Source organism: Dipodomys merriami, unplaced genomic scaffold (assembly GCF_024711535.1).
Source record: "Dipodomys merriami isolate MVZ:Mamm:240054 unplaced genomic scaffold, mDipMer1.0.p SCAF_615, whole genome shotgun sequence".
Classification (NCBI taxonomy): Eukaryota; Metazoa; Chordata; class Mammalia; order Rodentia; family Heteromyidae; genus Dipodomys; species Dipodomys merriami.
The window spans coordinates 274,009-299,679 of record NW_027206197.1 but is presented as its reverse complement, the minus strand read 5'-3'; the positions used below and the strand labels follow the sequence as shown (position 1 = coordinate 299,679).

Below are 25,671 nucleotides of genomic sequence, written 5' to 3'. Positions count from 1 at the left end.
AGGCAAATGGTTAAGAAAGCAATATTAGAAAACAAGTCAACAGAGAAAATATAGTAGTTGACATGATGGGATAATAAAACATATAGAGAATAAATTTCAAATTTACTTGGCTCTGGCTAGAAAAATGAGTAAGAGTCATTTATTCATCGAAGTTATTACAACAATATAAACTAATATCTGATGGGAAAAGGAATATATTTGACCTAACATGTAAGTTTCACCTTAAGAGGGTGTATTTCTCCCGGGATGACTTCTGTCCCGGAAGCCAAGCAGAAAATTTCTATCTGGTCTTAACAAGATAATGTAGCACTTGGGGGCAAAGATACACCCCAGTAGTCCTGCACTAGACACCAAGATGGAGAAGATATCTACAGCCACCATGACCTCCCCCTTGGCACTGTGGTAGACAGGCAGAAAAGTGAGCCAGGCAATGCAGAACAACAGCATGCTGAAGGTCAGGAACTTGGCCTCATTGAACGTATTAGGCAGGTTCCTGGCCAGGAAAGCCAAAGTGAAGCTGACCAGAGCCAAGAAGCCCAGGTATCCCAGGACACAGTAGAAAGCAGTGAGGGAGCCCTTGTTACACAGGATGATGAGGTGGCCATGTTCAGAGTGTGCATCTGTGTCAATGAAGGGAGGAGAGGTTCCCAGCCAGATTCCACAGAGAGTCACCTGGATCAGGGTGCAGATGGGGATGATGAAGTTAGGAGCTCCTGATAGCATAAGCCACCTCATCCTTCTCCCTGGAGAAGTGACCTTGAAGGCCAGAACCACAGTTACAGTTTTGGCCAAGACAGCAGAAACAGCTACAGTGAACACAACTCCAAATGTGGTCTGTTGTAGAATGCAGGTGCTGGTGTTGGGACGGCCAATGAAGAGCAAGGAACAGAGGAAGCAGAAGATGAGGGAGATAAGTAGGATGTAGCTGAGAGCTTGATTATTAGCCTTGACAATGGGAGTGTTCTTGTGTTTCACAAAGACCCCAAGAACAACTGTTGTGAGTGTAGATAAAGAAAGAGCCATGCAGGCCAAGGCCATCCCTAAGGGTTCTTCATAAGTCAAGAATCTTGCAGCTCTTGGGAGGCACTGGTTTCTCTCTGTATTGGCATACTGATGATCTGGACACTTCATACACTGCTCCATATCTAGTGAAGAATTCAAATAAACATTTATCCATTTCCAATACTTAAAAGGAAATTAGAAAGTCCCTGTCTAGAGATAATACTGACACGTGAATTCTTAGTAGCATAAAGTAAATATTAACAAGTATTACCAGACATGATCACTATTATTTATATGTCTTCGTCATGTTCCCACACTCATTCCCATATTCTCATACTTTAGTCTGATTGAAATTCTTTTGCTTGTAATGACCATCACAAATACTGTTACTTGCCATTTCTAATATCCTATGAATAATTTTCTCTGCCTCTTCATGCTGCCATAATTCTCAGACATGTGTGCACAAGTCAAACCCCTTATTCAAAATTGTGGGTAGTAAAACTTTGCAACTTCCTCTATATTCTCTATACAATATAAATTGGACAACTGTGACCCTTCCTTGAAATTGTTATATTTGTCTCTTCTACTCACCTATAGAGGATGGAGAAATCACTCTTTGAAACTATAAAGTCATACTATGCACAACACTTTTGCCTGCATCTTACACCAAACCAAACCCAGAGTATTTTCTCCATTGCAAGAACAGTTCTAAGATCTAGGAAATAAAGATATACACGATCTGTGTTTTCTTTGTAGTCTGAAGGTAATTTTGAAGAAGATGGGGTCCTCGTGCTTAAAAAGATTTGCACTTACTCTGATAGATGTTAAGCTTACATTACTGAGTATTTGAATAAACATATATACAATAGACCAGAAAAAATTAATCTTATGCATAAATCAGAGTCCATGATGTTTTTTTCAAGAAGAATCAACCAGTGTCACAATTAGATGATTAAGTGAAGGAAGGAAGAATTTGATTCTGTAATCATAATATACAACTTTTGCATTGGCTTGCATGGATTGGGGATACCAGCAAAGAAAATGAATTTCTCACTATGGCATGAGCACGGTGTGCAATCAAAGCAACAGGCTGCCTTTTCTTCCTGAGGGGATTTCCTGAATCCAGGACCACAACTCTCACTGCAGGCAGATTGAGTAGGCTGAGGACAAGCAGATATTTGTCAGTAATTGTTTAGACTTTACATAATGCTCCAACAATCCATAGTATTAAAATACTGAATTATTAGAACAGAATCTAGAGGGGGGACTAAGATGGCAACTGGGCAGTAGGGAAACACCACAGCTCTCCCCCCCAAAAAAGAGAGTTCAAGTTCCATCGCTTAATCTCCCCAAGTGACCGGCAACAACAAAAAGACAAACACCCTGAGAAAAACAGAAGGAGGAAAAAAAAACAAAATAAGAGAGAAAAAGAAGAATTTCAGACAAAAGAAAAGCGAAGACCCCTCCCCCAATCTTTACTGGCAACACTGCTGCACGTGAAGCCGCTGCCAGCCCAGCCCAGTGGGGGCTGCCAGAGTCCTAGAGACACAGGGGTTTGTCTGCAGGTCACCCACACAGAAGCCACCTAAGGTACCGATGTTGGACCTGCTGATCGCTATGAACAGAGAAACCTCTGAGCCAGGAGCTTGCACAAAAATCCCACCCCCACCCCTCACTGTATATCTGAGCAGAGAGGTTCCATCACACCAAAGCCACTATGCACGACACTGGGAACCCCAGAGCTACAGAGGACACCCACAGAACAGCAGAGCAGAAGAACTTCAAGGAACCAGTGCTGATCCAGAGAACATAAGCAGAGACAAACCCCAGTGCTCAGTGCATGGAGGCCCCTCCCCTACCTCTTGGGCAGATGCTGGAGGCCCACCCTATGGCGCAGACCAGAACAGCATCAACTGAGACAGAGACAGAAGTGAAACATGCAGAGCGACCACCGCCCATCCCAGCCCACAACCACCTCAACTGAACTCTGATTGCAACAACAACCAATGACCTACATCACACAGAAACAGCTACTAGCTCCAGGGTGAGTACCCTACAAGGGACAGTGTATACCTCAAGGGAGACCACAGCTGGTGGGAATCCCCAGACCCTGACCCAGCCTCCCTATCCCAACATCTGGACCACAGGACCCACTAAAAATGGGAACTTTTCGAGAGCTTCATCAGCCCATGGAGCACACACAGCTGGCCAGGCTAGAGCAAGAGTGCCCCTGGAAGGGACATTAAATGCCCAAGCCAGGAACACCGCCATTGTGTCAAGACAACCAACAGTGGAAGAAATTTGAACTGTGTATTCCAGGCTGCATAACCTAGGCAGGATACACAACAGCACAGGTCCAACCGGCATGCCCCAGGCTAGGGGCTGGGACCAGGCCTGGGAATCCAGTGCCTGTGCAACACAACAAATTCCTCCCAACTGAAGTCAGAAGCTGAGCATATGCCTCAGCAGAGGGGAGAAAAACAGGGAACTGCACCCCTTGGGAAGCACGCCTGTGACAGCAAAAGACCCGAGGGGTCAGGACAAGAGAAGCCCAATCCATACCAGAACCTGACCCATATATTCTAGGCTGGGAATTGGACAACACAGGCCATAAGCATCTGATAATAGTCATGATCTTAGGCTGGTAAGGTGGCTCAGCAGTAGAGTGCTGGTCTTGGGTGCATGAGGCCGTGGATCTGAATACTCAGCAACACATAAGCAGAAAGGGACCGAAATGGTGCTGTGGCTCAAATGGTAGGGTGCCAGCCTTGACCTGTAGAACTGAGGAACAGCACCCAGGCCCAGAGTTCAAACCCACAACCGGCCAAAAAAAAATATCAGGAGCCCATAGCAGACTCCAACATCTGGAAGAGTGCATCCAGCACATCCGATCTTGCCAAGAGCATCTGTAGGAGAAAACAGGAGCAGTCTAGGCCATTCAACCTTCTAAAGGCAGGAACTGCCAGTGATCTACAGCAGAGAGCCAAGAACCCCTATGTGGTTCAAACCAACAACTGGAGGTTGGCTCCCAACAGAACCGAAATCAGTTACAGACTCTCTACCAGCACAGAAACAGCAACCAAGCAATGACAAACACCTATTGAACAAAACAAAATTTCAGATTAGTCTCCAATAATCCCTGAATCCCCTGCAAAATCACAGAGAAAAATTACAAGGTTTATCAATACCCAGGATAGCAAGCTATCACCAAAAGCAAGCAGCCAAGCAGAGGAGAGCTCCAGTGGGAGCAAACAGGAATGGAAGACAAAAGCTACATCCAAGAGATGCTGTAGGCAATGACTCAAGAAATAAAGCAAGAAATAGACCAGAAATTGAAAGAGCACAGGGTCGAAATATCGAAAGAGATGCAGGATATCAAACAGGAGATGCAAGCAAAAATAGAGGCAGACCACACCTCACTACGAGGTGAGATTAGCGCCAAAATAGAGGCAGTACACTCCTCATTGAAAGGTGAGATTAGGACTTTGAGAACCAATATTAAATCCATAAATGAGTCCATTTCCTCCATGCAAACCACAATGGAAGACACAGATAACAGAGAGAACGAAATGAAATGTAGATTGTCAGATACAGAAGACAGAATATACCAACTGGACCAAAAAATTACAGATATGGAAAAATCACATAAATTATGCCGAAGGGAAGTTCAAGAGTAAGCAGATAGTGCCAAGAAATTTAACCTTCGTATAACTGGAGTGGACGAAGGTGAGGAATATCAAAGCAAGGGAATGCAACAACATATTCAACAAGATAATCAGTGAAAATTTCCCCATCTCAAAAAAGAACATCTTACCTACATTACAGAAGCATATAGAAAACCTAACAAGCAACATCCCAGGAGAAACACCTCTAGACACATTATAGTAAAAATGATAGGTCTGAATAATAAGGAAACAATCTTGCATGCAGCAAAAATGAAGAAGGAGTTCTACTACAACGGGAAAAAATTAGAATCACTGCAGATCTCCACACAAACACTGAATGCAAGAAAGGCCTGGGAAAGTACCATACGAGCCCTGAGAGCAAACAACTGCCAACCCAGACTGATATACCCGGCAAAGATAGCATTCACATTCGATGGAGAACTGAAAAATTTTAATAGCAAAGAAAAACTAAATGAATACATAAACATTAAGCCAGCATTACAAAGAATACTAAGAGGGGGAACACAACCTGAAGATAGCAAAAGGGAACAGGGACCTGTACCCAGACAGGCAGTAATAGACATCTAACTGAGCAAACACAGGAGGAAAGGAAAGAAGAAAAACTTAGGAAAACAAGGAATGACAGGGACCACAATGCATCTCTCTATACTGTCTTTTAATATTATCAGGCTTAATTCTCCAATCAAAAGAAAAAGAACTGCAGACTGGATCAGAAAACATGACCCATCCATCTGTTGCCTTCAGGAGACCCACTTCTCAGCCAAACATACAAACAAACTCAGAGTGAAGGGTTGAAAAGGATCTACCAATCAAATGCCCCCAGTAAGAAAGCAGGTGTAGCAATAAAGCAGGTGTAGCAATCCTGATATCTGACAAAATGAACTTTTCATTGAATTCAATGCACAAAGACAAGGACAGACACAACATAATAATACAGGGAACAATCCAAGAGGAGAATATTACTATCATCAACTTACATTCCGCAAACATTGGTGCACACAAATATGTTAGGCAAATACTCTCAAACTTACAGAATAAAATAGATCCCAATCTGATAATACTAGGAGACTTTAATGCCCCACTCTCACCAAGGGTTAGGTCTACCAACCAGAGGATTGGCAAAGAAGCTACCGAGTTAAGTGAGGCCATACTTCATGTGGAACTAACTGACATCTACCGAGTATTTCACACTGAATCAACAGAGTACACATTCTTCTCAGCAACTCATGGAATTTTCTCCAATATAGACCATATCAAAGTTCATTCAAGGAACTTAAGGAAATACAAGGGGATCAACATAATCCCCTGTATCCTATCTGACCACAGTGGAATCAAACTAGTTCTCAATAACAAAGCATACCGCAGAAATTACTCAAATACATGAAAATTGAACAGTACACTTCTAAGCAATGCCTGGGTAATGGAAGTGATCAAAGATGAAATTTAAATATTCCTACAACTCAATGACAATGAAAAACACATCACAAAGAAACTTGTGGACACAGCAAAAACAGTCCTGAGGGGCAAATTTATTGCCCTCAGTGCCGACATCAAGAAAATGGAGACAGACTAAGTAAATAATCTCATGTTGCAATTAAAACAGCTAGAAAAAAAAAGAAAAAATGGAACCTAGAGTTACTAGATGGAGCCAGATAACCAAACTAAGAGTGGAGATCAATGAAATAGAGAATTGGAGAATCATAGCCAAAATTAACCAAAGAAAAAGCTGTTTCTTTGAAAAAATAAACAACATTGATGGACCACTGGCAAGATTAATTTAAAAAAAGAAGAGAGGAAACCCATATTAACAGGATTAGGGATGCCATAGGAAAAATCACAACACATACCCAAGATATCCAAACAATTTTAACTGACTACTTTCAAAAGTTATACTCTCTAAAGAAAGAAAACCTGGCACAAATGGGTGCATTTTTAGAGTAACACAAGTTGCCCAAACTGAGCAAAGAAGTAAATCAATTAAATAAGCCAATATCCTACAACAAGATACAGGAAGCAATCAGAAGTCTTCCAACAGAGAAAAGCCCAGGACCAGATGGATTGACAAGAGAATTCTTAAAGACACTTAAAGAAGACCCTTAAGATCCGTAAAGAAGGAATAATACCCATACTCCTCAAGCTCTTCAGAGAAATAGAGAGAGCTATCCCAAACTCATTCTATGATACCAATATCACACTCATCCCAAAAACAGACAAAGACCCAACTAAAAAAGAGAATTACAGTCCAATTTCCTTGATGAACAGATGCACAGATCCTTAACAATATTCATCCAGAAAAACATTAAAAATCATAGACTACAACGAGGTAGGTTTCATCCCAGAGATTCAGGGATGGTTAACATATGTAAGTCAAAAAATGTAATCCAACACATCAACAGAGCCAACGTCAAGAATCACATGATTATCTACACAGATGCAGAAATCGCCTTTGATAAAATTCAACATTCATTCAAGCTAAAAGCTCTGGAGAAAATAGGAATAGAAGGAACTTTTCTTAAAACAATAAAAGCCATTTACTACAGACTAATAGCCAATATTAAACTTAATGGGGAAAAGTTACAACCAATTCTCCTAAAATCAGGCAAAAAGGCAAGGATGCCTTGTCTCTACTCCTCTTCAATATAGTCCTGGAACCCTTAGCCAGGCAATAAGGTGAGAAAAAGACACTAAAGGGATCCATATAGGAAAAGAAGAAGTTAAACTATCCCTTTTTGCAGATGACATGATACTATACATTCACGATCACAAAAACTCCATCCCCAAACTCTTAGAAATCATAAATCACTTTGGCAAAGTAGCAGGATACAAAATCAACCCACAAATATCAGTTGTCTTCCTGTACACTGACAATGTACAAGCAGAGTGGGAAATAAAGGAAGCAAACCCATTCACAATAACCTCCCCCAAAATGAAATATTTAGGAACTAACCTAGCCACAGATGTAAAAGAACTATTTAATGAAAACTATAAACAGTTAAAGAAAGAAATTACAGAAGACACTAGGAAATGGAAAGACCTCCCATGCTCTTGGATAGGCAGACTTAATATAGTGAAAATGGCAATACTGCCAAAATTAATATACAAATTCAATGCAATTCCTATTAAAATCCCAATGACATACATCTCTAAAATATAGAAAATAGTCCAAAAATCAATGTGGAACAACAAAAGACCTAGAATAGCCAAAACAATTCTAGGGAATAAAGATAACATGGAAGAGATATCCATGCCAAACTTCAAGCTCTATTATAGAAACATAAAAACAAAGACAGCATGGTACTGGCATGAAAACAGACCCGAAGACCAATGGAATAGAATAGAAGATCCAAAAATAAAACCACAGGCCTCCAGTCAGCTGATACTTGACAAAGAGGCCAAAGACATACAATGGAAGAAACACAGTCTCTTCAACCATTGATGCTGGGAAAACTGGGTGGCCACATGGAGAAGACTAAAAGTGGACCCCAGGCTATAATCATGCACTAATATCAACTCAAGACAGAATAAAGACCTTAACATTAAACCAGCATCTCTGAAACTATTGCAGGACAGAGTAGGAGAGAAACTTGAACTTATAGGCACAGGAAGGAAATTCCTGAACAGAGTCCCAGGGTCACAACAAATTGGAAAGTGTCTCGACAAATGGGACTACCTTAATATAAAAAGCTTCTGCACAGCTAAATCTATAACAACCAAGCCAGAAAAGCAACCATCTAATTGGGAAAAAAAATATTTACCAGCAATTTATCAGGGAAGGGGTTTATATCCAGTACATACAGGGAACTCAAGAAACAAATCCCTTCCAAAACAATTACTAAATGGGAAAGGGAACTAAAGAGAGACTTCTCAGATGAAGAGATAAAAATGGCAAAGAAACACATGAGGAAATGTTTACCATCGCTGGATGTGAAGAAAATGCAAATAAAGACAACACTGAGATGCCACTTTACCCCAGTCAGAATGTCCCACATCATCAAGGCAGCCAACGACAAATGCTGGAGGGGATGTGGAGAAAGAGGAACCCTATTACACTGCTGGTGGGAATGTACACTTATACAACCACTTTGGAAAGCAGTCTGGAGGGTCTTTAGAAAGCTGAATATTGACATCCCTTATGACTGAGTCATACCACTTCTAGGCATCTATCCTGAACAACAGGAACCACTATACAAGAACACATGCACCTCCACGTTTATTGCAGCACTGTTCATAATAGCCAGGATATTGCAGAAGATCGAATTGCAGAAGATCGAATCTCAGGAATTGAAGACAGTCTAGATATTATAGAGAAAGAACATACAACCATCCAAGACAAGTCCAAGAAATATGATAGTTCTGTCCAACCCTTGGAAGACATCTTCAGAAGGCCTAATCTAAGGATAATGGGTGTAGAGGAGCAGCTAGAAACAGAAGTTAATGGCCTAGGAAATTTATTGAACAGGATCCTAGCAGAGAACTTCCCAAACATGCAAAAAGATAGGCCTATTCAGATACAAGAAACTTTTAGAACCCCAAATAGAACAGACCAGAATAGGACATACCACTGCCACATTATAATCCACACACGACCAAATCAAACCAAGGAAAAGATCCTTAAAGCTGTCAAGGAGAAAAGATTAATCACCTATAAAGGGAAACCAATTAGAATCACCTCAGATTTCTCAGCAGGGACAATCAAAACAAGAAGAGCCTGGAATGATGTATGCCATGCCCAAAAAAACAAACAACTATCAACCAAGAATTCTGTAACCAGCTAAACTCTCCTTCATAACTGAAGGCCAAATAAAAATCTTCCATAGCAAATAAAAATGAAACAATACATCTCCACCAAACCAGCCCTACAAAAGATTGTTAAAGATGCCCCACACATAGAAAACCAACAAGACCACAATAAAGTCCAAGAAACTGCATCCAAACTGAGATTCCAAAAACCATAGGAAGAACACAGTTTTTGCAGCCCACAAGAAGGTTGATAACATGGCAAGAATCCCAAATACCTCTCAGTCTTATATCTTAATGTTAACGGACTTAACTCTCCAATTAAGCGACACAGACTGTCTAGTTGGATTAAAAAACAAGACCCTTCTATCTGTTGCCTTCAGGAGTCACATCTTGCCCGTAAAAAAAACACATTTTCAATGTTAAAGGCTGGAACAAAATCTACCAAGCAAACGGCCCCCATAAAACAGGCGGGAGTTGCAATCCTAATATCAGATAAAATAGACTTCAAATTAAAATTTGTGAGAAGAGATAAAGACGGTGGCTACATACTAATTAAGGGATATCTCCTTCAGGAGGATATTACAATTCTAAATATCTATTCGCCAAACAATGGAACACCCAAATTTATCCAAGAAACACTACTTTCCCTCAAATCCCATATAGATCCAAAGACATTAATTGTTGGAGATTTTAACACACCAATCTCCACACTAGATAGTTCAACTCGGCAAAAAGTCAACAGAGAAATTCCAGATCTAAACAGCTGCATAGATCAACAAGATTTAACAGACAATTACCAAACATTTCACCCAGCAGCATCAGAATACACATTTTTCTCAGCAGCACAAGGAACATTTTCTAAAATAGAAGACATTTTAGGCCACAAAGCAAACTTGTCTAAATTCAGAAACATTGAAGTTATACCTTGCATTCTATCTGACCAAAAGGGAATAAAATTAGAACTCAACACCAAATGCCACCAAAAAAATCCGGTATCACATGGAGGCTGAACAACACACTGTTGAATCACGAGTGGGTCATGGAAGGGATTAGAAAGGAAATTCTAATGTTCATGCTATTCAACAAAAATGAACACACAAATTACGAGCTCCTCTGGGACACAGCAAAAGCAGCACTCAGAGGCAAGTTTATAGCTCTGAGCTCCTACATCAACAAATTGGAGAGATCTACAACCAACAATTTAATGACACATCTAAACCTCCTTGAAAAAGAGTAGCAAGATAAACCCCAATCCAGTACACAGAAAGAAATAATTAAAAGTAAATCAGAATTAAATGAATCAGAATCCAAAAAATTATAGAAACAATCAACAAAACAAAGTGTTGGTTCTTCGACAAACTTAACAAAATTGACAGACCCTTAGCAAGTCTTTTCAGAAAAAGATGAGAACACACCCAAATTAATAAACTCAGAGATGAGAATGGAAACATCACCACAGAAACAACAAAGATTCAGAACACTAAAAGGGAATAGTTCTCAAAACTTTATGCTAATAAATTTGAGAACTTAACAGAAATGGAACTTTTCCTAGCAAATATTGTCAAGCCAAAACTAAACCAAGATGAGTTTAACCATCTTAACAGGCCCATATCAAGCATTGAAATAGAAACAGCAAAAAGAGCCCTGCCAGCTAAGAAAACTCCAGGACCAGATGGTGTTACAGCGGAATTTTACATGGCCTTCAAAGCAGAGTTAACAACAATACTCCTCCAATTCTTCAATGAAATTGAAAGAGAGAGTTCAGTACGTAACACATTCTATGAAGCCATCATAAGCCTCATTCCAAAACCAGGCAAGGACACATCAAAGAAAGAGAACTATAGACCCATTTCTTTGATGAAAATTGATGTAAAACTTCTCAACAAATTTTGGCCAATCAACTTCAACAATTCTTCCAAAAAATTATACACCACGATCAAACAGGATTCATTTCAGGGATGCAAAGCTGGTTCAATATATGCAAATCAATTAATATTATTCATCACATCAACAGGGGCAAGAAAAAGAACCGCATGGTTATCTCAACAGATGCAGAAAAAGCATTCGACAAGATCCAACACCCCTTTATGATGAAGGTTTTGGAAAAATTAGGAATCCAAGAAATATTCCTCAATACAATAAAGGCTGTATATGACAAATCTACAGCCAGCATTATACTTAATGGTGAAAAACTAAAGCCATTTCCTCTTAACTCAGGAACAAGACAAGGATGTCCACTCTCTCCACTTCTCTTCAATCTAGTATCAAATTGCCTAGGTTCAGCAATAAGACAAGATGCAGACATAATGTTGATCCATATAGGGAAAGAAGAAATAAAACACTCCCTCTTTGCATATAACCTGATCTTGTATTTAAAGAATCCCAGAGATTCCACTCCCAAATTACTCAAGCTGCTTCAAAACTTTGTCAAAGTAGCAGGGTTTAAAATTAACCCACCAAAATCAATGGCTTTTCTGTATGCCAACAATGAGAAAAGTGGGGCTGAAATTAGGAAAGCAACCCCATTTGTAATAGCCCCACAAAAAATAAAATATCTAGTAATTAACTTAACCGAAGAAGTGAAGGACCTCTATGATGAAAACTTTGAAATCTTCAAAAAGGAAATCAAAGCAGAACTTATAAAATGGCAAAACCTCCCATGCTCCTGGATTGGAAAGATTAACATCATGAAAATGGCAATACTTCCCAAGGGTAACTACAAATTCAAAGCGATACCTATCAAAATTCCAACCTCATTCTTCAAGGAAATAGAAGAGCCAATCCAAAAATTCATATGGAACAATAAAAACCCTGAATAGCAAAAACGCTCTTCCATGGAAAGAACACTGCTGGAGGAATATCAATACCAAATTTCAAAGTCTACTATAAAGCCATAGTAATCAAAACAGCTTGGTACTGGCACAAGAACAGACCTCAGGACCAATGGAATAGAATTGAAAACACAGAAATGAATCTACAGACCTATAGCCATCTAATATTTGATAAGTGAGCTAGAAAAACAGTGGAAGAAAGACAGCTTCTTCAGTAAATGGTGCTGGCAAAATTGGTTCACTACTTGTAGAAAACTAAAGCTAGATCCTTATATATCACCCTGCACCAGAATCAACTCCAAATGGATCAAAGACCACGAAGTCAAAGCAGACACTCTGAAAACATCACAGGATGGAATAGGAGAAACACTACGTCTCCTAGGCCCAAACTGAAATTTTCTGAATAGAGACGCGGAAACACAACCAATCAAAGAAAGGTTGGACAAATGGGATTGCATGAAGTTGCAGAGCTTATGCATGGCAAAGGAGATAGCTAGCAAGATTAATAGAAAGCCCATGGATTGGGAGAAGATCTTTACTAACCATACAACAGACAAGGGTCTCATATCTATAATATACTTAGAAATCAAAAAATTAAAACCCCAACAACAAATCCTCAAAGAAACAACTACCCAATTAATAAGTGGGTAATGACTTAAAGAGAAACTTCTCTGAAGAAGAAAGAAGGATGGCCAATAGACACATGAAAAAATGCTCAACGTCCCTAGCCATAAAAGAAATGCAAATCAAAACAAAATGGAGATACCACCTCACTCCAGTTAGAATGGCAAAAATCAAGAACTCTAACTACAACTGATGCTGGTGGAGATGTGGACAGAAGGGAACCTTACTTCATTGTTGGTGGGAATGTAATCTTGTTCAACCACTTTGGAAAGCAGTATGGAGATTCCTCAAAAGACCTCACATAGAGCTCCCCTATAACCCAGCAATCCCACTTTTGGGCATTTACCCAAATGTTTACAAACAAGGCCACACTAAATCTACCAGCACAACTATGTTTATTGCAGCATTATTTACCATAGCTAAGATCTGGAACCAACCCAGATGCCCCTCAGTAGATGAATGGATCAAGAAAATGTGGTATATATACACAATGGAATTCTATGCCTCCATCAGAAAGAATGACATTGCCCCATTTGTTAGGAAATTGAAAAACTTGGAAAAAATTATATTAAGTGAAGTAAGCCAGGCCCAAAGAAACATAGGTCCCATGGTTTCCCTTATTGCAATATCTTGTATATGTATGAGTCAAGTGGAAAAGATCAGATAATGTGATGTTAGGAAAATGAACCCTTAGATATGTACTTTAATGTTTTTTTTTCTTTCATGCATTTCTAACGCATTTATAAGATTATCTCTTCTTTGCTTTGTATGTCCCTTTCCCACAGTATAACCCCTGCTTTCACTATAGTTGATGTCAGTGTAACTTGTGGAGGACATGGGTAAAAACAAGTCGTTTAAGGATACAGGTGGACCTGTTGCAACAATGAGATGTACAAGTTGTCATGTCGAAAACGAGCTTTACAACGTTGGTGCGGGAAGGGGGAGGGGAGACGGATTGGGTGGGGGAGTGGGGGAGGCTGGGAAGGGATGTGAAGTGTAAACAAAGGAGGAGGCTGCAATGCTTGATAATAAATGTACACATAATCCTGCCCATGTAATTGTTACCACTCTGTACACTATGTTCACAAAAAAATAAAATAAAATAAAAAATAAAAAATGAAAAAAGAAATATGTATTTTATGACACTATTCTAAATCACCATGTAGAGACTGTGAATGTCTATTTTTTTTGTTCTAGTCCCAGGGTTTGATATAAGTACATGTTCATTTTCCTTGGGCTTTTTTCTCCTGAAGGTAAGCACTCTACCACTTGACCTGAGGTTCCATCTGAGGTTTTTGATGGTCAATTGAGAAAAGAGTCTCAAAGACTTTTCTGCCCAGTTGGACTTTCAACAGATATGTAATCTTAGTCCTGAGGATATTTTTCTCCTGAGTAGATAGGATTACAGGCATGAGTCACTAGTGTCCAGCCCTGCTTTTATGGTGGTTAAATGAAAATAAGCCTCTCAGAGAAGATCCTGCTTGGACTGCCTTCAAACCACAATATTTTTATCTTAGTCTCCTAATTAGCTAGTATTACAGGAATAGGTTGCTGGCATCCAACCAGATATACATTTTAAGGCTGAAATTTTCTTATATGTTATCCAACCAGATATACATTTTAAGGCTGAAATTTTCTTACTTATATGTCCTTAAAATCATTGCAATTAAACCCAACCCACCTCTATTGTTCCTATGGCCCAGTGTACCATATCTTCAGATAAAGACAGTTGATGAGCATATGGAGAAAACTTTCCTACTTTCACCTCAAGTTCAAGACCTTCTGGGAAATTCCATATGTTTACAATGTCATAGTCTGCTTCCAATTTCCTTTTCTCATCCAAAGTCACTTGATCTCCAGCAGTATTGTGAAACTGGATGTTCTTCAGAAAAGAGTGCAGCTAAAAGACATACATCATCTTATGGTGATGTACATCCTGAGTTACGAAAGAAAACCTGAAGAAAAAAAGTTCCTGATTGCCTTTAAATTTTGATGTAGAATGAAAGAATAGTAGAACCACCTAATGAAGCATTCCAGAAGAGAATCTATGGAGGAATAAAAATAATTTTGCCAAATCTTGGTCACTCAGCAAAGGGGTAGATGCAATCTTTTCAAAAGAAACCAAGTCTAGAGAGTCACAAATAAGATGACTCTCAGTAGTCTAGCCAGTGTTTCCCACAACCACTAATTTTATGCATGTTGCTAATCTGAACTTGGTAAAATTTTAATATTTAAAGTAGAATAAAACTAGGTCCCTTATCCAAAATGTGGATAATTCTATTCAGCAGGTCATTCTTTTGCTATTAGATAAGAAACTCATAGGGAAACTCAAGGTGCATTTATAGTTTTCAAAACATCTGCTATATGGGAGGGGTCAAAGCAACAGCAATATATACAAGACAATATTTTGGAAATGATCTGTACAATTTTAGGGGGAGAGGGAGGGAAAGTAAGAGAAAAACGAATGAAGGGGTAACAAGTTTGACAAGAAATGTACTTACTATCTTACTTGTGTAACTGTAACCGCTCTGTATATCATCTTGACAATAAAAAATACGGAAAACTATCTCCTATGAATATTTGAGGCTATTTGTAATTAAAAGAATTTATGAAACATGGAACTCACTTGAACCTTGTTATGGCCTGCTTTTCCTGAAGAGCACTAAAATACGTCCAGAGTACTTCACAGACATTTAAACAAACATTATTTGTTGGATTTGGAAAACATACCAAAAATGCTTAAATTTTATATGGCATGAAAACTATCTAGGAAGTGACATTGCCTATGGGTTATGTGATCTAACACAGAAGGCCTTACCTGTGCAGGGGAAGTCACTGCCCCTTCCCTCTTTCCCACTGTTTGTGCTTCTGTTTGATGAAGAAGCAGCTCATGGAGAGCCTGGGCCACAGCATACACAGCATTGTATATATGGTAACTGTCTCCAGACATAGTCGTGTCAAAAATGTGTCCAGGCAACAAATCCAAGGAGGCTTCGTGAGGACAGTTCTCCCACATTACACAGTCTGACTCTGAATCTGAACAATTAAAAGACAGAAACCATAGCCTTGCTAGGAAAAAGTCTTCTGGATATTTGAAAGGGTTAACTGCCTTGACAAAATCTGTGAATCCCAAAATTTCTGGATGATGGTGTGAAAAAATGAGAGGTACATGTAATGAACCTAATACAAAATATTTCCTCCTCATGGTGAACTCTAGCTGTGAGTTCATGATACAAACTTTTCCTTTTACTAAAAATTGCTCAATACATCTTACGATATCTAGTAAGGCTTCATTATCACCATGTATGATGAGGACGTTTGCTGAAGATTTATTAATCTGTTTATAAAGTGCCATGACTTTAAAAACATATGCCAAGCCAGAGGTTGGGATTGCTAGCTCAAAGTCTACACAAATTCTATTCTTGTCCATCTCTTCTTTTAATTCAGGAAGAATCCACAAGCCATTCTCATCTTGTGAGGTCAATAGTCCAACCCAGTTCCAGCTGAAATGAAGGAGTAAGGAGATCAGGGCAATGGCTATCGATGTGTCCTTTGAGGCCATCTGATACAGAGCAAGAAAGTTTTTATGGTCACTCAGAGCATGATCAAAAGGCCCAAATGTAAGCTAAACGGAATGAAAATTGAATGTTTCATGAATGAGAAGATTTCTATCCATTATGATCTCACTTATGATATGTATTAAATAACCATTTGAAGTAGGTGGAAGGTAGATTTTTCTTAGTTTAAAAAATTGTTTTTAATAGTTGTACATTTCAATTTGTTCCTACAAAGCTCCTTGATCTTTGTCACTATTTCCATCAACTCATTCAATCTATAGCAACTCTACCCATTCCTTGACTTTCCTTGGTCCATTTTCACACACACACATCTGAATATGTATATATATCTAAATATCTATATATAGACATATACATACATATATGTGATATGTTGTATTTTCCCAACATCTACTCCATATTTCTCTGCCCCTTTGCACATCCCTCTAACAACTCTCCACAGACAAGTTATGCTTCAATGTTCTAGTGCTAGTTTTTTATATCTCTTTGTTGATCAGAAATGTTATACCATGGGATTCCACCTCTATGTGTACCATAGTTTACAGATTAATCAAATCTATTTGTAAATGGATATGTGTGTGTCCTATATTTATTTTATATTACATGTTCATATTTTAGATTTAACTTTCACATATGAGAGAACACATGTCCCTTTCCCTTTGTGAGTCTGAGTTATATCATTCAACATAATATCTTACGTGCATGTGCACACATGTGTGTGTGTGTGTGAGTGAGAGAGAGTGTGTGTGTGTGTGTACTATTGTAGGAGCATGAACTCAAGGCCTCGTGTACTTCCTTGGCTTTCTCCCTCAAAGCTACCTCTCTATCACTCAAACCACACATTACTTCCTGCTTTTTGTTGGTTAATTAGAGATTTCTCCTTAGTAGCTTGGTTTGCAGTTAGCCATCAGGACACAGCTCAACATATTGCTATACTTTAAAGTCATTTTTCCATTTCCTGATTTTTTAAGAAAATTATTGACAATGCTTAAAAGTCCAAACAATCTCTTTGTGGCTCTAACTTTTCCAGTCCCTTTACTAAAAATGGTAGTGTGGATCTCTATTACTTTGAATACTTACTCTTGATATCACAAAATTTGATAGGCTCATAAATCCAGTATCTTCCTATAATTATCTTCTAACAGATGAAATGGCACCAAATTAGATACTTTTTTATATCCCTTCACTCCTCCCACTCTCACCTGGGGAAACCTGTACAGGTTCAGCAATATACCAATCTGGGAAGATAATAATCCTGATGGTCCTGTCAGTACTGCTATAGACTTGCTCACTCTCACACAAGAGTAGTTTGGAAGGTTGTCCTTCCCAAAGAGGCTCGTGAAGGGATTTTTAAATGTTTTCCAAGTTTCCATATGAGCATTACAGATATTAAATCCTAGCGTCAAGTTATGTAAAATATGAGGATTTTCATCGATCTCTTCAATAGCAAAAGCCAAGGCCAAAACAAACTGGTAGGTGTTGAAGATAAACCTGCATAATGAGCATAGAAATTTAAAACTTATCAATTTGATGGACTAAGTACTTGCTTCTGTGCCAATGAATATGTTAAAGCATTATCCCAACTATGATGGAATGCAAATATAGTCTTTTATGCTTCTCTATGGGATTAAGGACATGAAGGGAATTTGTCATGCATAAGATTAAGAAACTTAAGAGAGAGCTTGCTTATTCCCCATAATCACATGCACCACAGCAAACACTAATGTTGTCCATTAAACATGGAATAGTCTTTCATGAGACACCAAATATTCTCTTGCTTTTTATCTTCGAGTAACTAGCTCCACTGTGTGAAAAATCTTGTGTTTTTGGTCACCCAGTTTATCTTATGTGGTTATAAGGCAGGCTGGGCTAAGTAATACATCTTCAATAGTTATTTAAGGAAGATTCTATATTAAGTTTCTCTAACTAACAGACCTGAAATATTGAACAGCTCTTCCTGCAATATCAGCCAGAAGACAGCTCAAATACCAGGTGAAGGAATTTTATTCTTATTTATGTAATAAAACCAAGGGGATGAATCTAACTGCAAGCACATCATAATGGAGAAAGAAATCTCCAACATGAAGAGTAATGAAAGAATTGTAAACTTTACATTGAAATCCAAAGATTCAAGGCCACCATTGTAAAATGCAGTAATCTCTATTGCCTTCCCAATATTGTTAGGTTGAGATTCTAGAAAGACTACAGAGGAATAAAGAGAATCAACACTTTGCTCTCTCTCTGTTATGTCTGTGCAATGGTGTGAGTATGTGTACACACACATTCTAAAGAAATAATATTGAATCAATACATATTGTTTAAAAAGGAAATAATGGAGGCTAGGAAGAAATAAAAATGTGAGGCTTAACTTGTTTAACTCATGGTATACACATACTTGAAATTTCAATTTGGAAGCCTATCATGTTAATGATGTCTTCTAAACAGAAACAAATAGTAAGCTTGAATAAAGTCTAATTGAACATATGCATATATAGGAGGAACCTGAAAGTAAGAATGAAGACATGTGGGAAATGATTGGTCAAAAGCTGACAACACTATTTTGAAAAAGCAAATATTAGTGTATTGAGGATTTAGTAAATGGTTGAGAATGACAAAAGTTAAAATGCTTGTTCTAAGAAGCAATGGCAGAATTTAACTTTCCTAATGTAGACAATGATAGAAATATGAGATAGCTAGAGATGAAAGCTTAATCAAATATTTGACCACAACACATACTCGTGTACAGAAGCTATAAATGGAACTCATAACACATAGGTATTCCTCTGTTTTCCTAATGGCTGACTCCTCATTAGAATCCATAGAATCCTGGAGAGCACGGCAGACAATCTTTAAAAGATTAGGGACAAAAATGGATAAATTGGGTACTAAGATTACTGTTGCCAGCAAAGACATCCATTAGAAGTGAAGGATAAAAGGGTAAAGATATTCCCAGACAAGTACAATTAAAAGAATATACTCCCACACACCTGTTCCACAAAAAAAAAACAACAAAAGTATTCTATTTGTCATCCAAATTTAATGCACATGTAATATGACCACTTTGTGAGAAAATCAGAATGGGTAGACAGCTGTTTGAAGAAGTTTTTAAATGGGAAATGTTAAATGTTTATGGAACCACTGTATACAAAAATAAATAGTTATTTTTACATAGTTAACAGAAAAGCATTTTGTGCAAAAGATTGAACCATAGATGAGTAATAAAAGTATTCAAGAATGTGTAAAACCTACTAGTGAAAGTGGCTATAAAACTAGTTGAAAATACTCTAACATTGTAAATGTGCTAGCAAAATCACACACACAATTTTTATGCAGAGGGAAAAATTGTTAATATAATTACATCTTGTAATTACTGTAGAATCTAAAATTGGATATCCAATATTACAAATGATAAGAGGAATATAATGCAGTTGCAGTTCCTGTTTGTCTTTAACATTTCATCTTACTATATTAAATGAAAGATTTAATTTAAAAGTAAATTAAAAGATTTCATTATGACATTTCTGAACATTCATTTATGGACTTTGATCATAGCCCTCTATTGCTTGTATGTTTATTTTCTCTTTTTATTTCATCCTCCTCATCCCAGAGAGTTGTTATTCCAAAATAGCTTCTTGTCATCTATTTTCAGCCCAGTAATTACCAGAAAATATATAACAGCAAATGAAAGCACATAATCCAGTAATCAAAAGACACTACTATTGAACTTCCTTCATAACCACTGAAGGAGAGAAAAAGTCGAAGAAGCTTCAATTAACATGGAGAACAAATTACATAATAGCAATAAGGAACTGTGACCTGTCAACAATGACTGCAAAGGTAAATGCATGAAATTCTACCAGTAAGAGCTAAAATGGCTGAATGAATAAAAACCCAAGGCCAAAGGAAACGTTGATGCCAAGAAACTCACTTCACCATCAGTGGCCCTCAGTGAGTATAAGAAAGGTCAGTAAATACAATTGAAATACAAAAGAAACTAGGAGTGTGTATAACATATCCAATAGACTTTAATCAAAGCAATGAAGTGACATTTTGTAATGTAATGATGAAGATATCAAGTTTACAAGATGAAATAGCAATTCAAAATGTGTATTTACATACTATACAATCACTAAACTATGTTAAGCAGACTTTGATAGTCCTCAATATAATAATAGCTGAAGATTTTATGGATGGATCATTCTGACAAAATCAACAGGGAGGCAGCAGATCTAAATTTCAAACTTGATCAGAAGATCCTCACATACACCAGCTGAACACCTCATTCAACTTCTGAGTAAAACTTCTCTCCAAGCAAACAATCATGGGATGGGACACAAAGCCATCCAGATTTTTAAAATGTTGAAAGTTTATTGAGCATATATACAAACACATATAGTAAGGATAGAAATTAAAAAGGAAAATAAGCATATAACATGAAAATTACATGAATTATCCATTAACCAAAATTAAGTAGTAAAATAATAATTAAGATTATTCAATTTAATTAAATGATTAATGGATGATAAAGTGAATTGTTTTCAAGGCAAATTTCAAGAAATAAATATAATGAAAACCATAAATAAATGAAAATAAATGAAAATAAAATGAAATAAATAAAATGAAAACCATATTGTTATAGAAGAAGGGGAATAAAAGGAAAACATAACCTTTCCTATAAATCAAGAGAACAGATAATTAGCTGAAGCACCTGCACTGCATCTGAAGGAACTAGAAACAAATTGATTTTTTTATTGTACTGTTTTCTGTTCTTCTTTTTCCTCTTTTTCCATTTTTCCTTTCGCTTTTTCTTTGGTATAATCCCCTCTTGTCCTGTTTGTTATTCCTCTAAAGTTTTGCATATAAGCTTATTTAATTTGTGGAAGAGAATGGAAAACAGAAAGGGTGGGACAAAAGGTGAAACAATTAAGCAATGATACACATTAGACAATATGGCATAAACTATACCCCTTGTCAGGGAGAGTAGTTGGGATAGAAGAAACTGAAGGAGAATGAGGGAGGGAGTGACACTGTTCAAAAAGAAATATACTCACTAGCTTAATTATTTAACCCCTTTGTATATATTCTTTACAATGTAATTTTTAAAAATTGAAAATAAAATAATGAAGATAAAAGAAAATAAAAAAAACTATGGCTATAGAAAATTTAGGAAATGGTAAAAACTTCCACAAGTTAGTAAAAGGAATGAAATAATCAAGTAGAAACAGTGAGACAAAAGGTATGCCAATTTAACAGTAATACTTACTAGACACTGCTTTGGAAATGAATTTTACATCTTGGAGCAGAAGAGGAGTCAGGCGATCAAGAAGTGGGAGGAAACATGTGGAGGCATAACATTGTTCAAAAAGAAATGTATTCTTTACCTGACTTACATAGCTATAACCTCTCTATAATCATCTTTATATTAAAATTAAATTCAAAAAGAAAAGGAAATAGAGTATGAAAACACAGAAGCAATAATCAATCAAGCAAAGAGGACGTTCTACAAATCAAAAGGTAGATAAAACTGAAGTAAATATCACGAAGAGCTTACCATCATAGAAAGAAGAATATACTTGGATGGAAACTAGATTTCTCTCTTACTTGTAGGCAGAAAACCGCTCAAAAGTACATGCGAGATAAAATAATGAAACTGAGGTGTTTCTCTAGCAAAAGGATGGGATGTCAGGGTAGAGAAGACACAGAGCATTTATGTGTGCACTTGGAGTTACCATTGCCCATCCTGAGAACAAATTTGTAAATGGAAATACAATGATGAGTTACTTACGGCTTGTTCTGTCCATCTCCAGAATCATCACTTTGAGTGCGATCTGTTCCCAAAGTGTAGAGAGGGAAAAACCCAGCAATCATTTCATCTCCATCCATGTGTGCTCGTTGCTTCATAGTAGAAAAGCAGCCAGTGCCAGCACAGGACCTGATAAGGAGGGGAAGCTGGAGAAGAACAATTGTGAACATCAAAAGGCTCATTTTTGACGCACCTGCCTAGGTGAAATTCTGGCTGTCAGGTATATATATTCATAAATCTTTTTATTGGTGTCTATGTGTCTTTTTATTGACAGAGAGGTACACTGTAGCGCATCTTTCATTAAAGCCTCTGTGAATCCTCAGGAATAATGGGTAAAACTTCCCTGGGGCTCTGCATCTGTGGCCCTGAATGCAGAGAAAAACATGAATTGAAAACATGTTTGCAGATTCTCCTTCTTCATCCTAAGTAATGTGATTTCCTCCAGGACAGCAGATAGTGATGCCCCAGGGATGAAGTTGTCTTTGATGTATTTGCTCTAATATCTGTGTCAAGGAACTATTTGCATCAAAGTTATTTGGGATGACGCAACCGGATTGCATCAGAATATGCCATTTCAGGTGCATGGTGAAATGGCCAAAAAAAATTATGCCAGTGAGATGTCAATGAAAGATATTATTGCATCATACCCAGATGGTAAATTCACACACCTATTATCCAAAACAGCTACAGAACATTGCTGGTTGATTCAAGCAGGTTACAGTCCAGATTCAATATACAGAGGTCTCTACAAATGCATCCATTTACCATTGCCTAAGGAAGCAACAATGTTCCTGATCTATTGATTGTTTACTTTGTTGTGCTAAAAGTTTTTAGTTTGATATAATCCCAGTTGGTATTTCTTGTTCTTGTTTACTGAGCTATTTGGAGTTTTAATCAGGAAGTTACTACCTAAACGAAATTTTCCATTTTTGTCCATATTGTAGTACTTTATCTCAAGTTTTAGCTCATAAATATCAGGGTGCTGAAAAACAATGATCATTCACAATATAGGGCATCCTTGGTACTTGGACACGGTGTCCAGGGAAGATGGCCGCAAGTGTGTGCCTAAAGAACCTCTGTGAAAAGAAGCATTTAATCAGCACATGGGCTGGCCTTGTGTGTACACATGTGGGGTCTATACACCCAGGGGCATGGCTGCCTGGCTCTCTCTCTCTCTCTCTCTCTCTCTCTCTCTCTCTCTCTCTCTCTCTCTCTCTCTCTCTCTCTCTCTCTCTCTCTCTCTCTCTCTCTCTCTCTCTCTCTCTCTCTCTCTCCAGACAGCAATTGCTTCCAGGACTCTGAGTAAAGTCCCACAAAAGACAAATGCATCAAAAACGGACACAATGGAATTATATGCTTCCATAAGACAGAATAATACTGTGCCACTCAGAAGGAAATGGAAAAATGTGGAAAAAATTATATTAAGTAAAGTAAGCCATACCCACAGAGACATAGGTTGCATGGTTTCCCTCCTTTTTTCTAACTAGAATATTCATATAAGTTAAAAGTAAACACGCTGGATGATAAAAGCCAAAAATACACTGGATGGAAAAAGACAAAAAAATACACAAAAACACATGATAAATTATACTGGACTCCAATCATTCACACTGTGAGACCCAAGGAGGATATTCTAAAGAGGGTCATGAATCCCAATAAGTGATTGCATATGAGCATATAAAATGATATTTATAGATATGAACTCAAAGACTTGGAAATGAAGGTTTCGATATTTTGTTTATGTTTTCTTTGTCTTGTTTTTATTTTCTGTACATTTTGTCTTGTATGTCAGTTTAACCCTTTTGGGGAGTGTAAAGGGGGAGCATAAAAATTGTAGGACAAAATGCAGCAGAGATAATCACTAGACACGATTTTGAAAATGAACTACAACTCGTGAGCAAGATTGGGATGATAAAAATGGAGGAAGAAAGGGTAGGGTTGATGCTGTTCAAAAAGAAATGTATTCATTAATTGACTTACTTAACAGTAAGCCATCTGTATGTCACTTTTACCATAACAGTAAAAGAATAATCTTCTAAGATGAAGTATGTATCCATTAAGTGTTTGTAAGAATTAAGGGGATATTGAATTGAATTATAATTGCAGATGTTCCACATACACTAATGGCAAAAATAGGGCATTTCTGCTCAAAATGAATAGTACAACAAAGATTTTACCTGCTATTTGAGGAGATAGAGTATCTCTATGCCCCTAGAATTATTGTATGTATAGTTTGTCTTCCCTAATGCCATTAGGATATCACAGTACATCACATTGTCACTTTAACCTGGACAGGGTTAAGTCTATTACAAGGTGTTGTAGAACTTGACTTCACAGCCCACCCTTTCTGTACACCTACCATAAGTTAGCAAACACCCAGCATATACTGAACTATCTGTTCAAAAGGTGAGTGCCAATTCTAATACCATGGGACTCTTTACCTGCAGGAAGAACATAAGGAATAGGCTTGTGAAGTATGTGCTCAGAGAAGCATCCTTTTTGGCTGATGTCAGAACCACGTGTCCATAAACAGTGGTGGTGCTAGCTTAGGCTGGTCCTTTGAAGTGTGCTGTCCACAGCTGTGGAAACTTTTCTGTGCCTCTCTTTCCTTATAAGTATAACATTCTCTTCATATAGTTTCAGTTATCTGAGGCAAGAAACAAAGAAGACATTTTTATGAAGAAGACACCAGATTCTATCTGGAAGAAATTTCCTAACCTAGATATATACAGAGCAAGGATAGCAGAGATCAGACTGAGAAGACTCTAGTCACACAGACATATCTGGGGTTGGTTGTCCATATGTATGGAGCACCTACAGCATAAAAGCATTATTTCTAGAAACTGAGTGTAGTTTCTTAAGATGATCAGGAAACCCACGCTCTGCTGGGCTTCAGGAAATAGAGAACTCTCTTTAACACTAGAAATCCTGAAGAGTTCAGTAGGTGTGAAGTCCTCAAAGACTCATCTAGACAGAATGAAATTCTCAACTCCAGTTTGAACTTCATATCATAGGACCAACTCAGAAAGTAAGAATGCTTTGGTTTCAAGGGAGGATAATTTTCTTCAGCATGTTGATGTGTGTGTGTGTGTGTGTGTGTGTGTGTGTGTGTGTGTGTGTGTGTGTGTGTGTGTGTATGTGTGTGTATGTGTGTTGGACATGGGCAAGCACTAGAGGCCATAAGTGTTGTGATGTGCCCTAGAACCCTGAGGATTGGGTCTTTTTCTACAGGAAGAAGAAGACATAGAATGGTGGGTATTGTTTTCAGCTCTGGACGAGGCTGCAGCTTAAAGTTTAACTCTGTGACAAGTCATTCTCATGACAGAGAAAGGTCATCCTTTCAGAAAAGAATACAGCTACTAACAACATTTTGTCTCTGGCTTCATCCCTAGAGTTTATCATCACTA

General features: G+C 37.8%; 1 protein-coding gene across 1 annotated transcript; it reads right to left on the bottom strand.

Annotated features, from left to right (window-relative positions):
- Positions 1-222: 222 nt before the first annotated feature.
- Positions 223-24,321, bottom strand: LOC138814836 (vomeronasal type-2 receptor 116-like). Its single transcript, XM_070003909.1, has 8 exons — positions 24,277-24,321; positions 23,139-23,246; positions 22,247-22,410; positions 17,664-17,952; positions 15,702-16,508; positions 14,565-14,783; positions 2,054-2,162; positions 223-1,160 (listed from the first exon to the last, which is right to left on the bottom strand). Exons 1-8 carry the CDS (start codon positions 24,319-24,321, stop codon positions 223-225), a joined length of 2,679 nt encoding a protein of 892 aa, XP_069860010.1.
- Between the last annotated feature and the right edge of the window lie 1,350 nt (positions 24,322-25,671).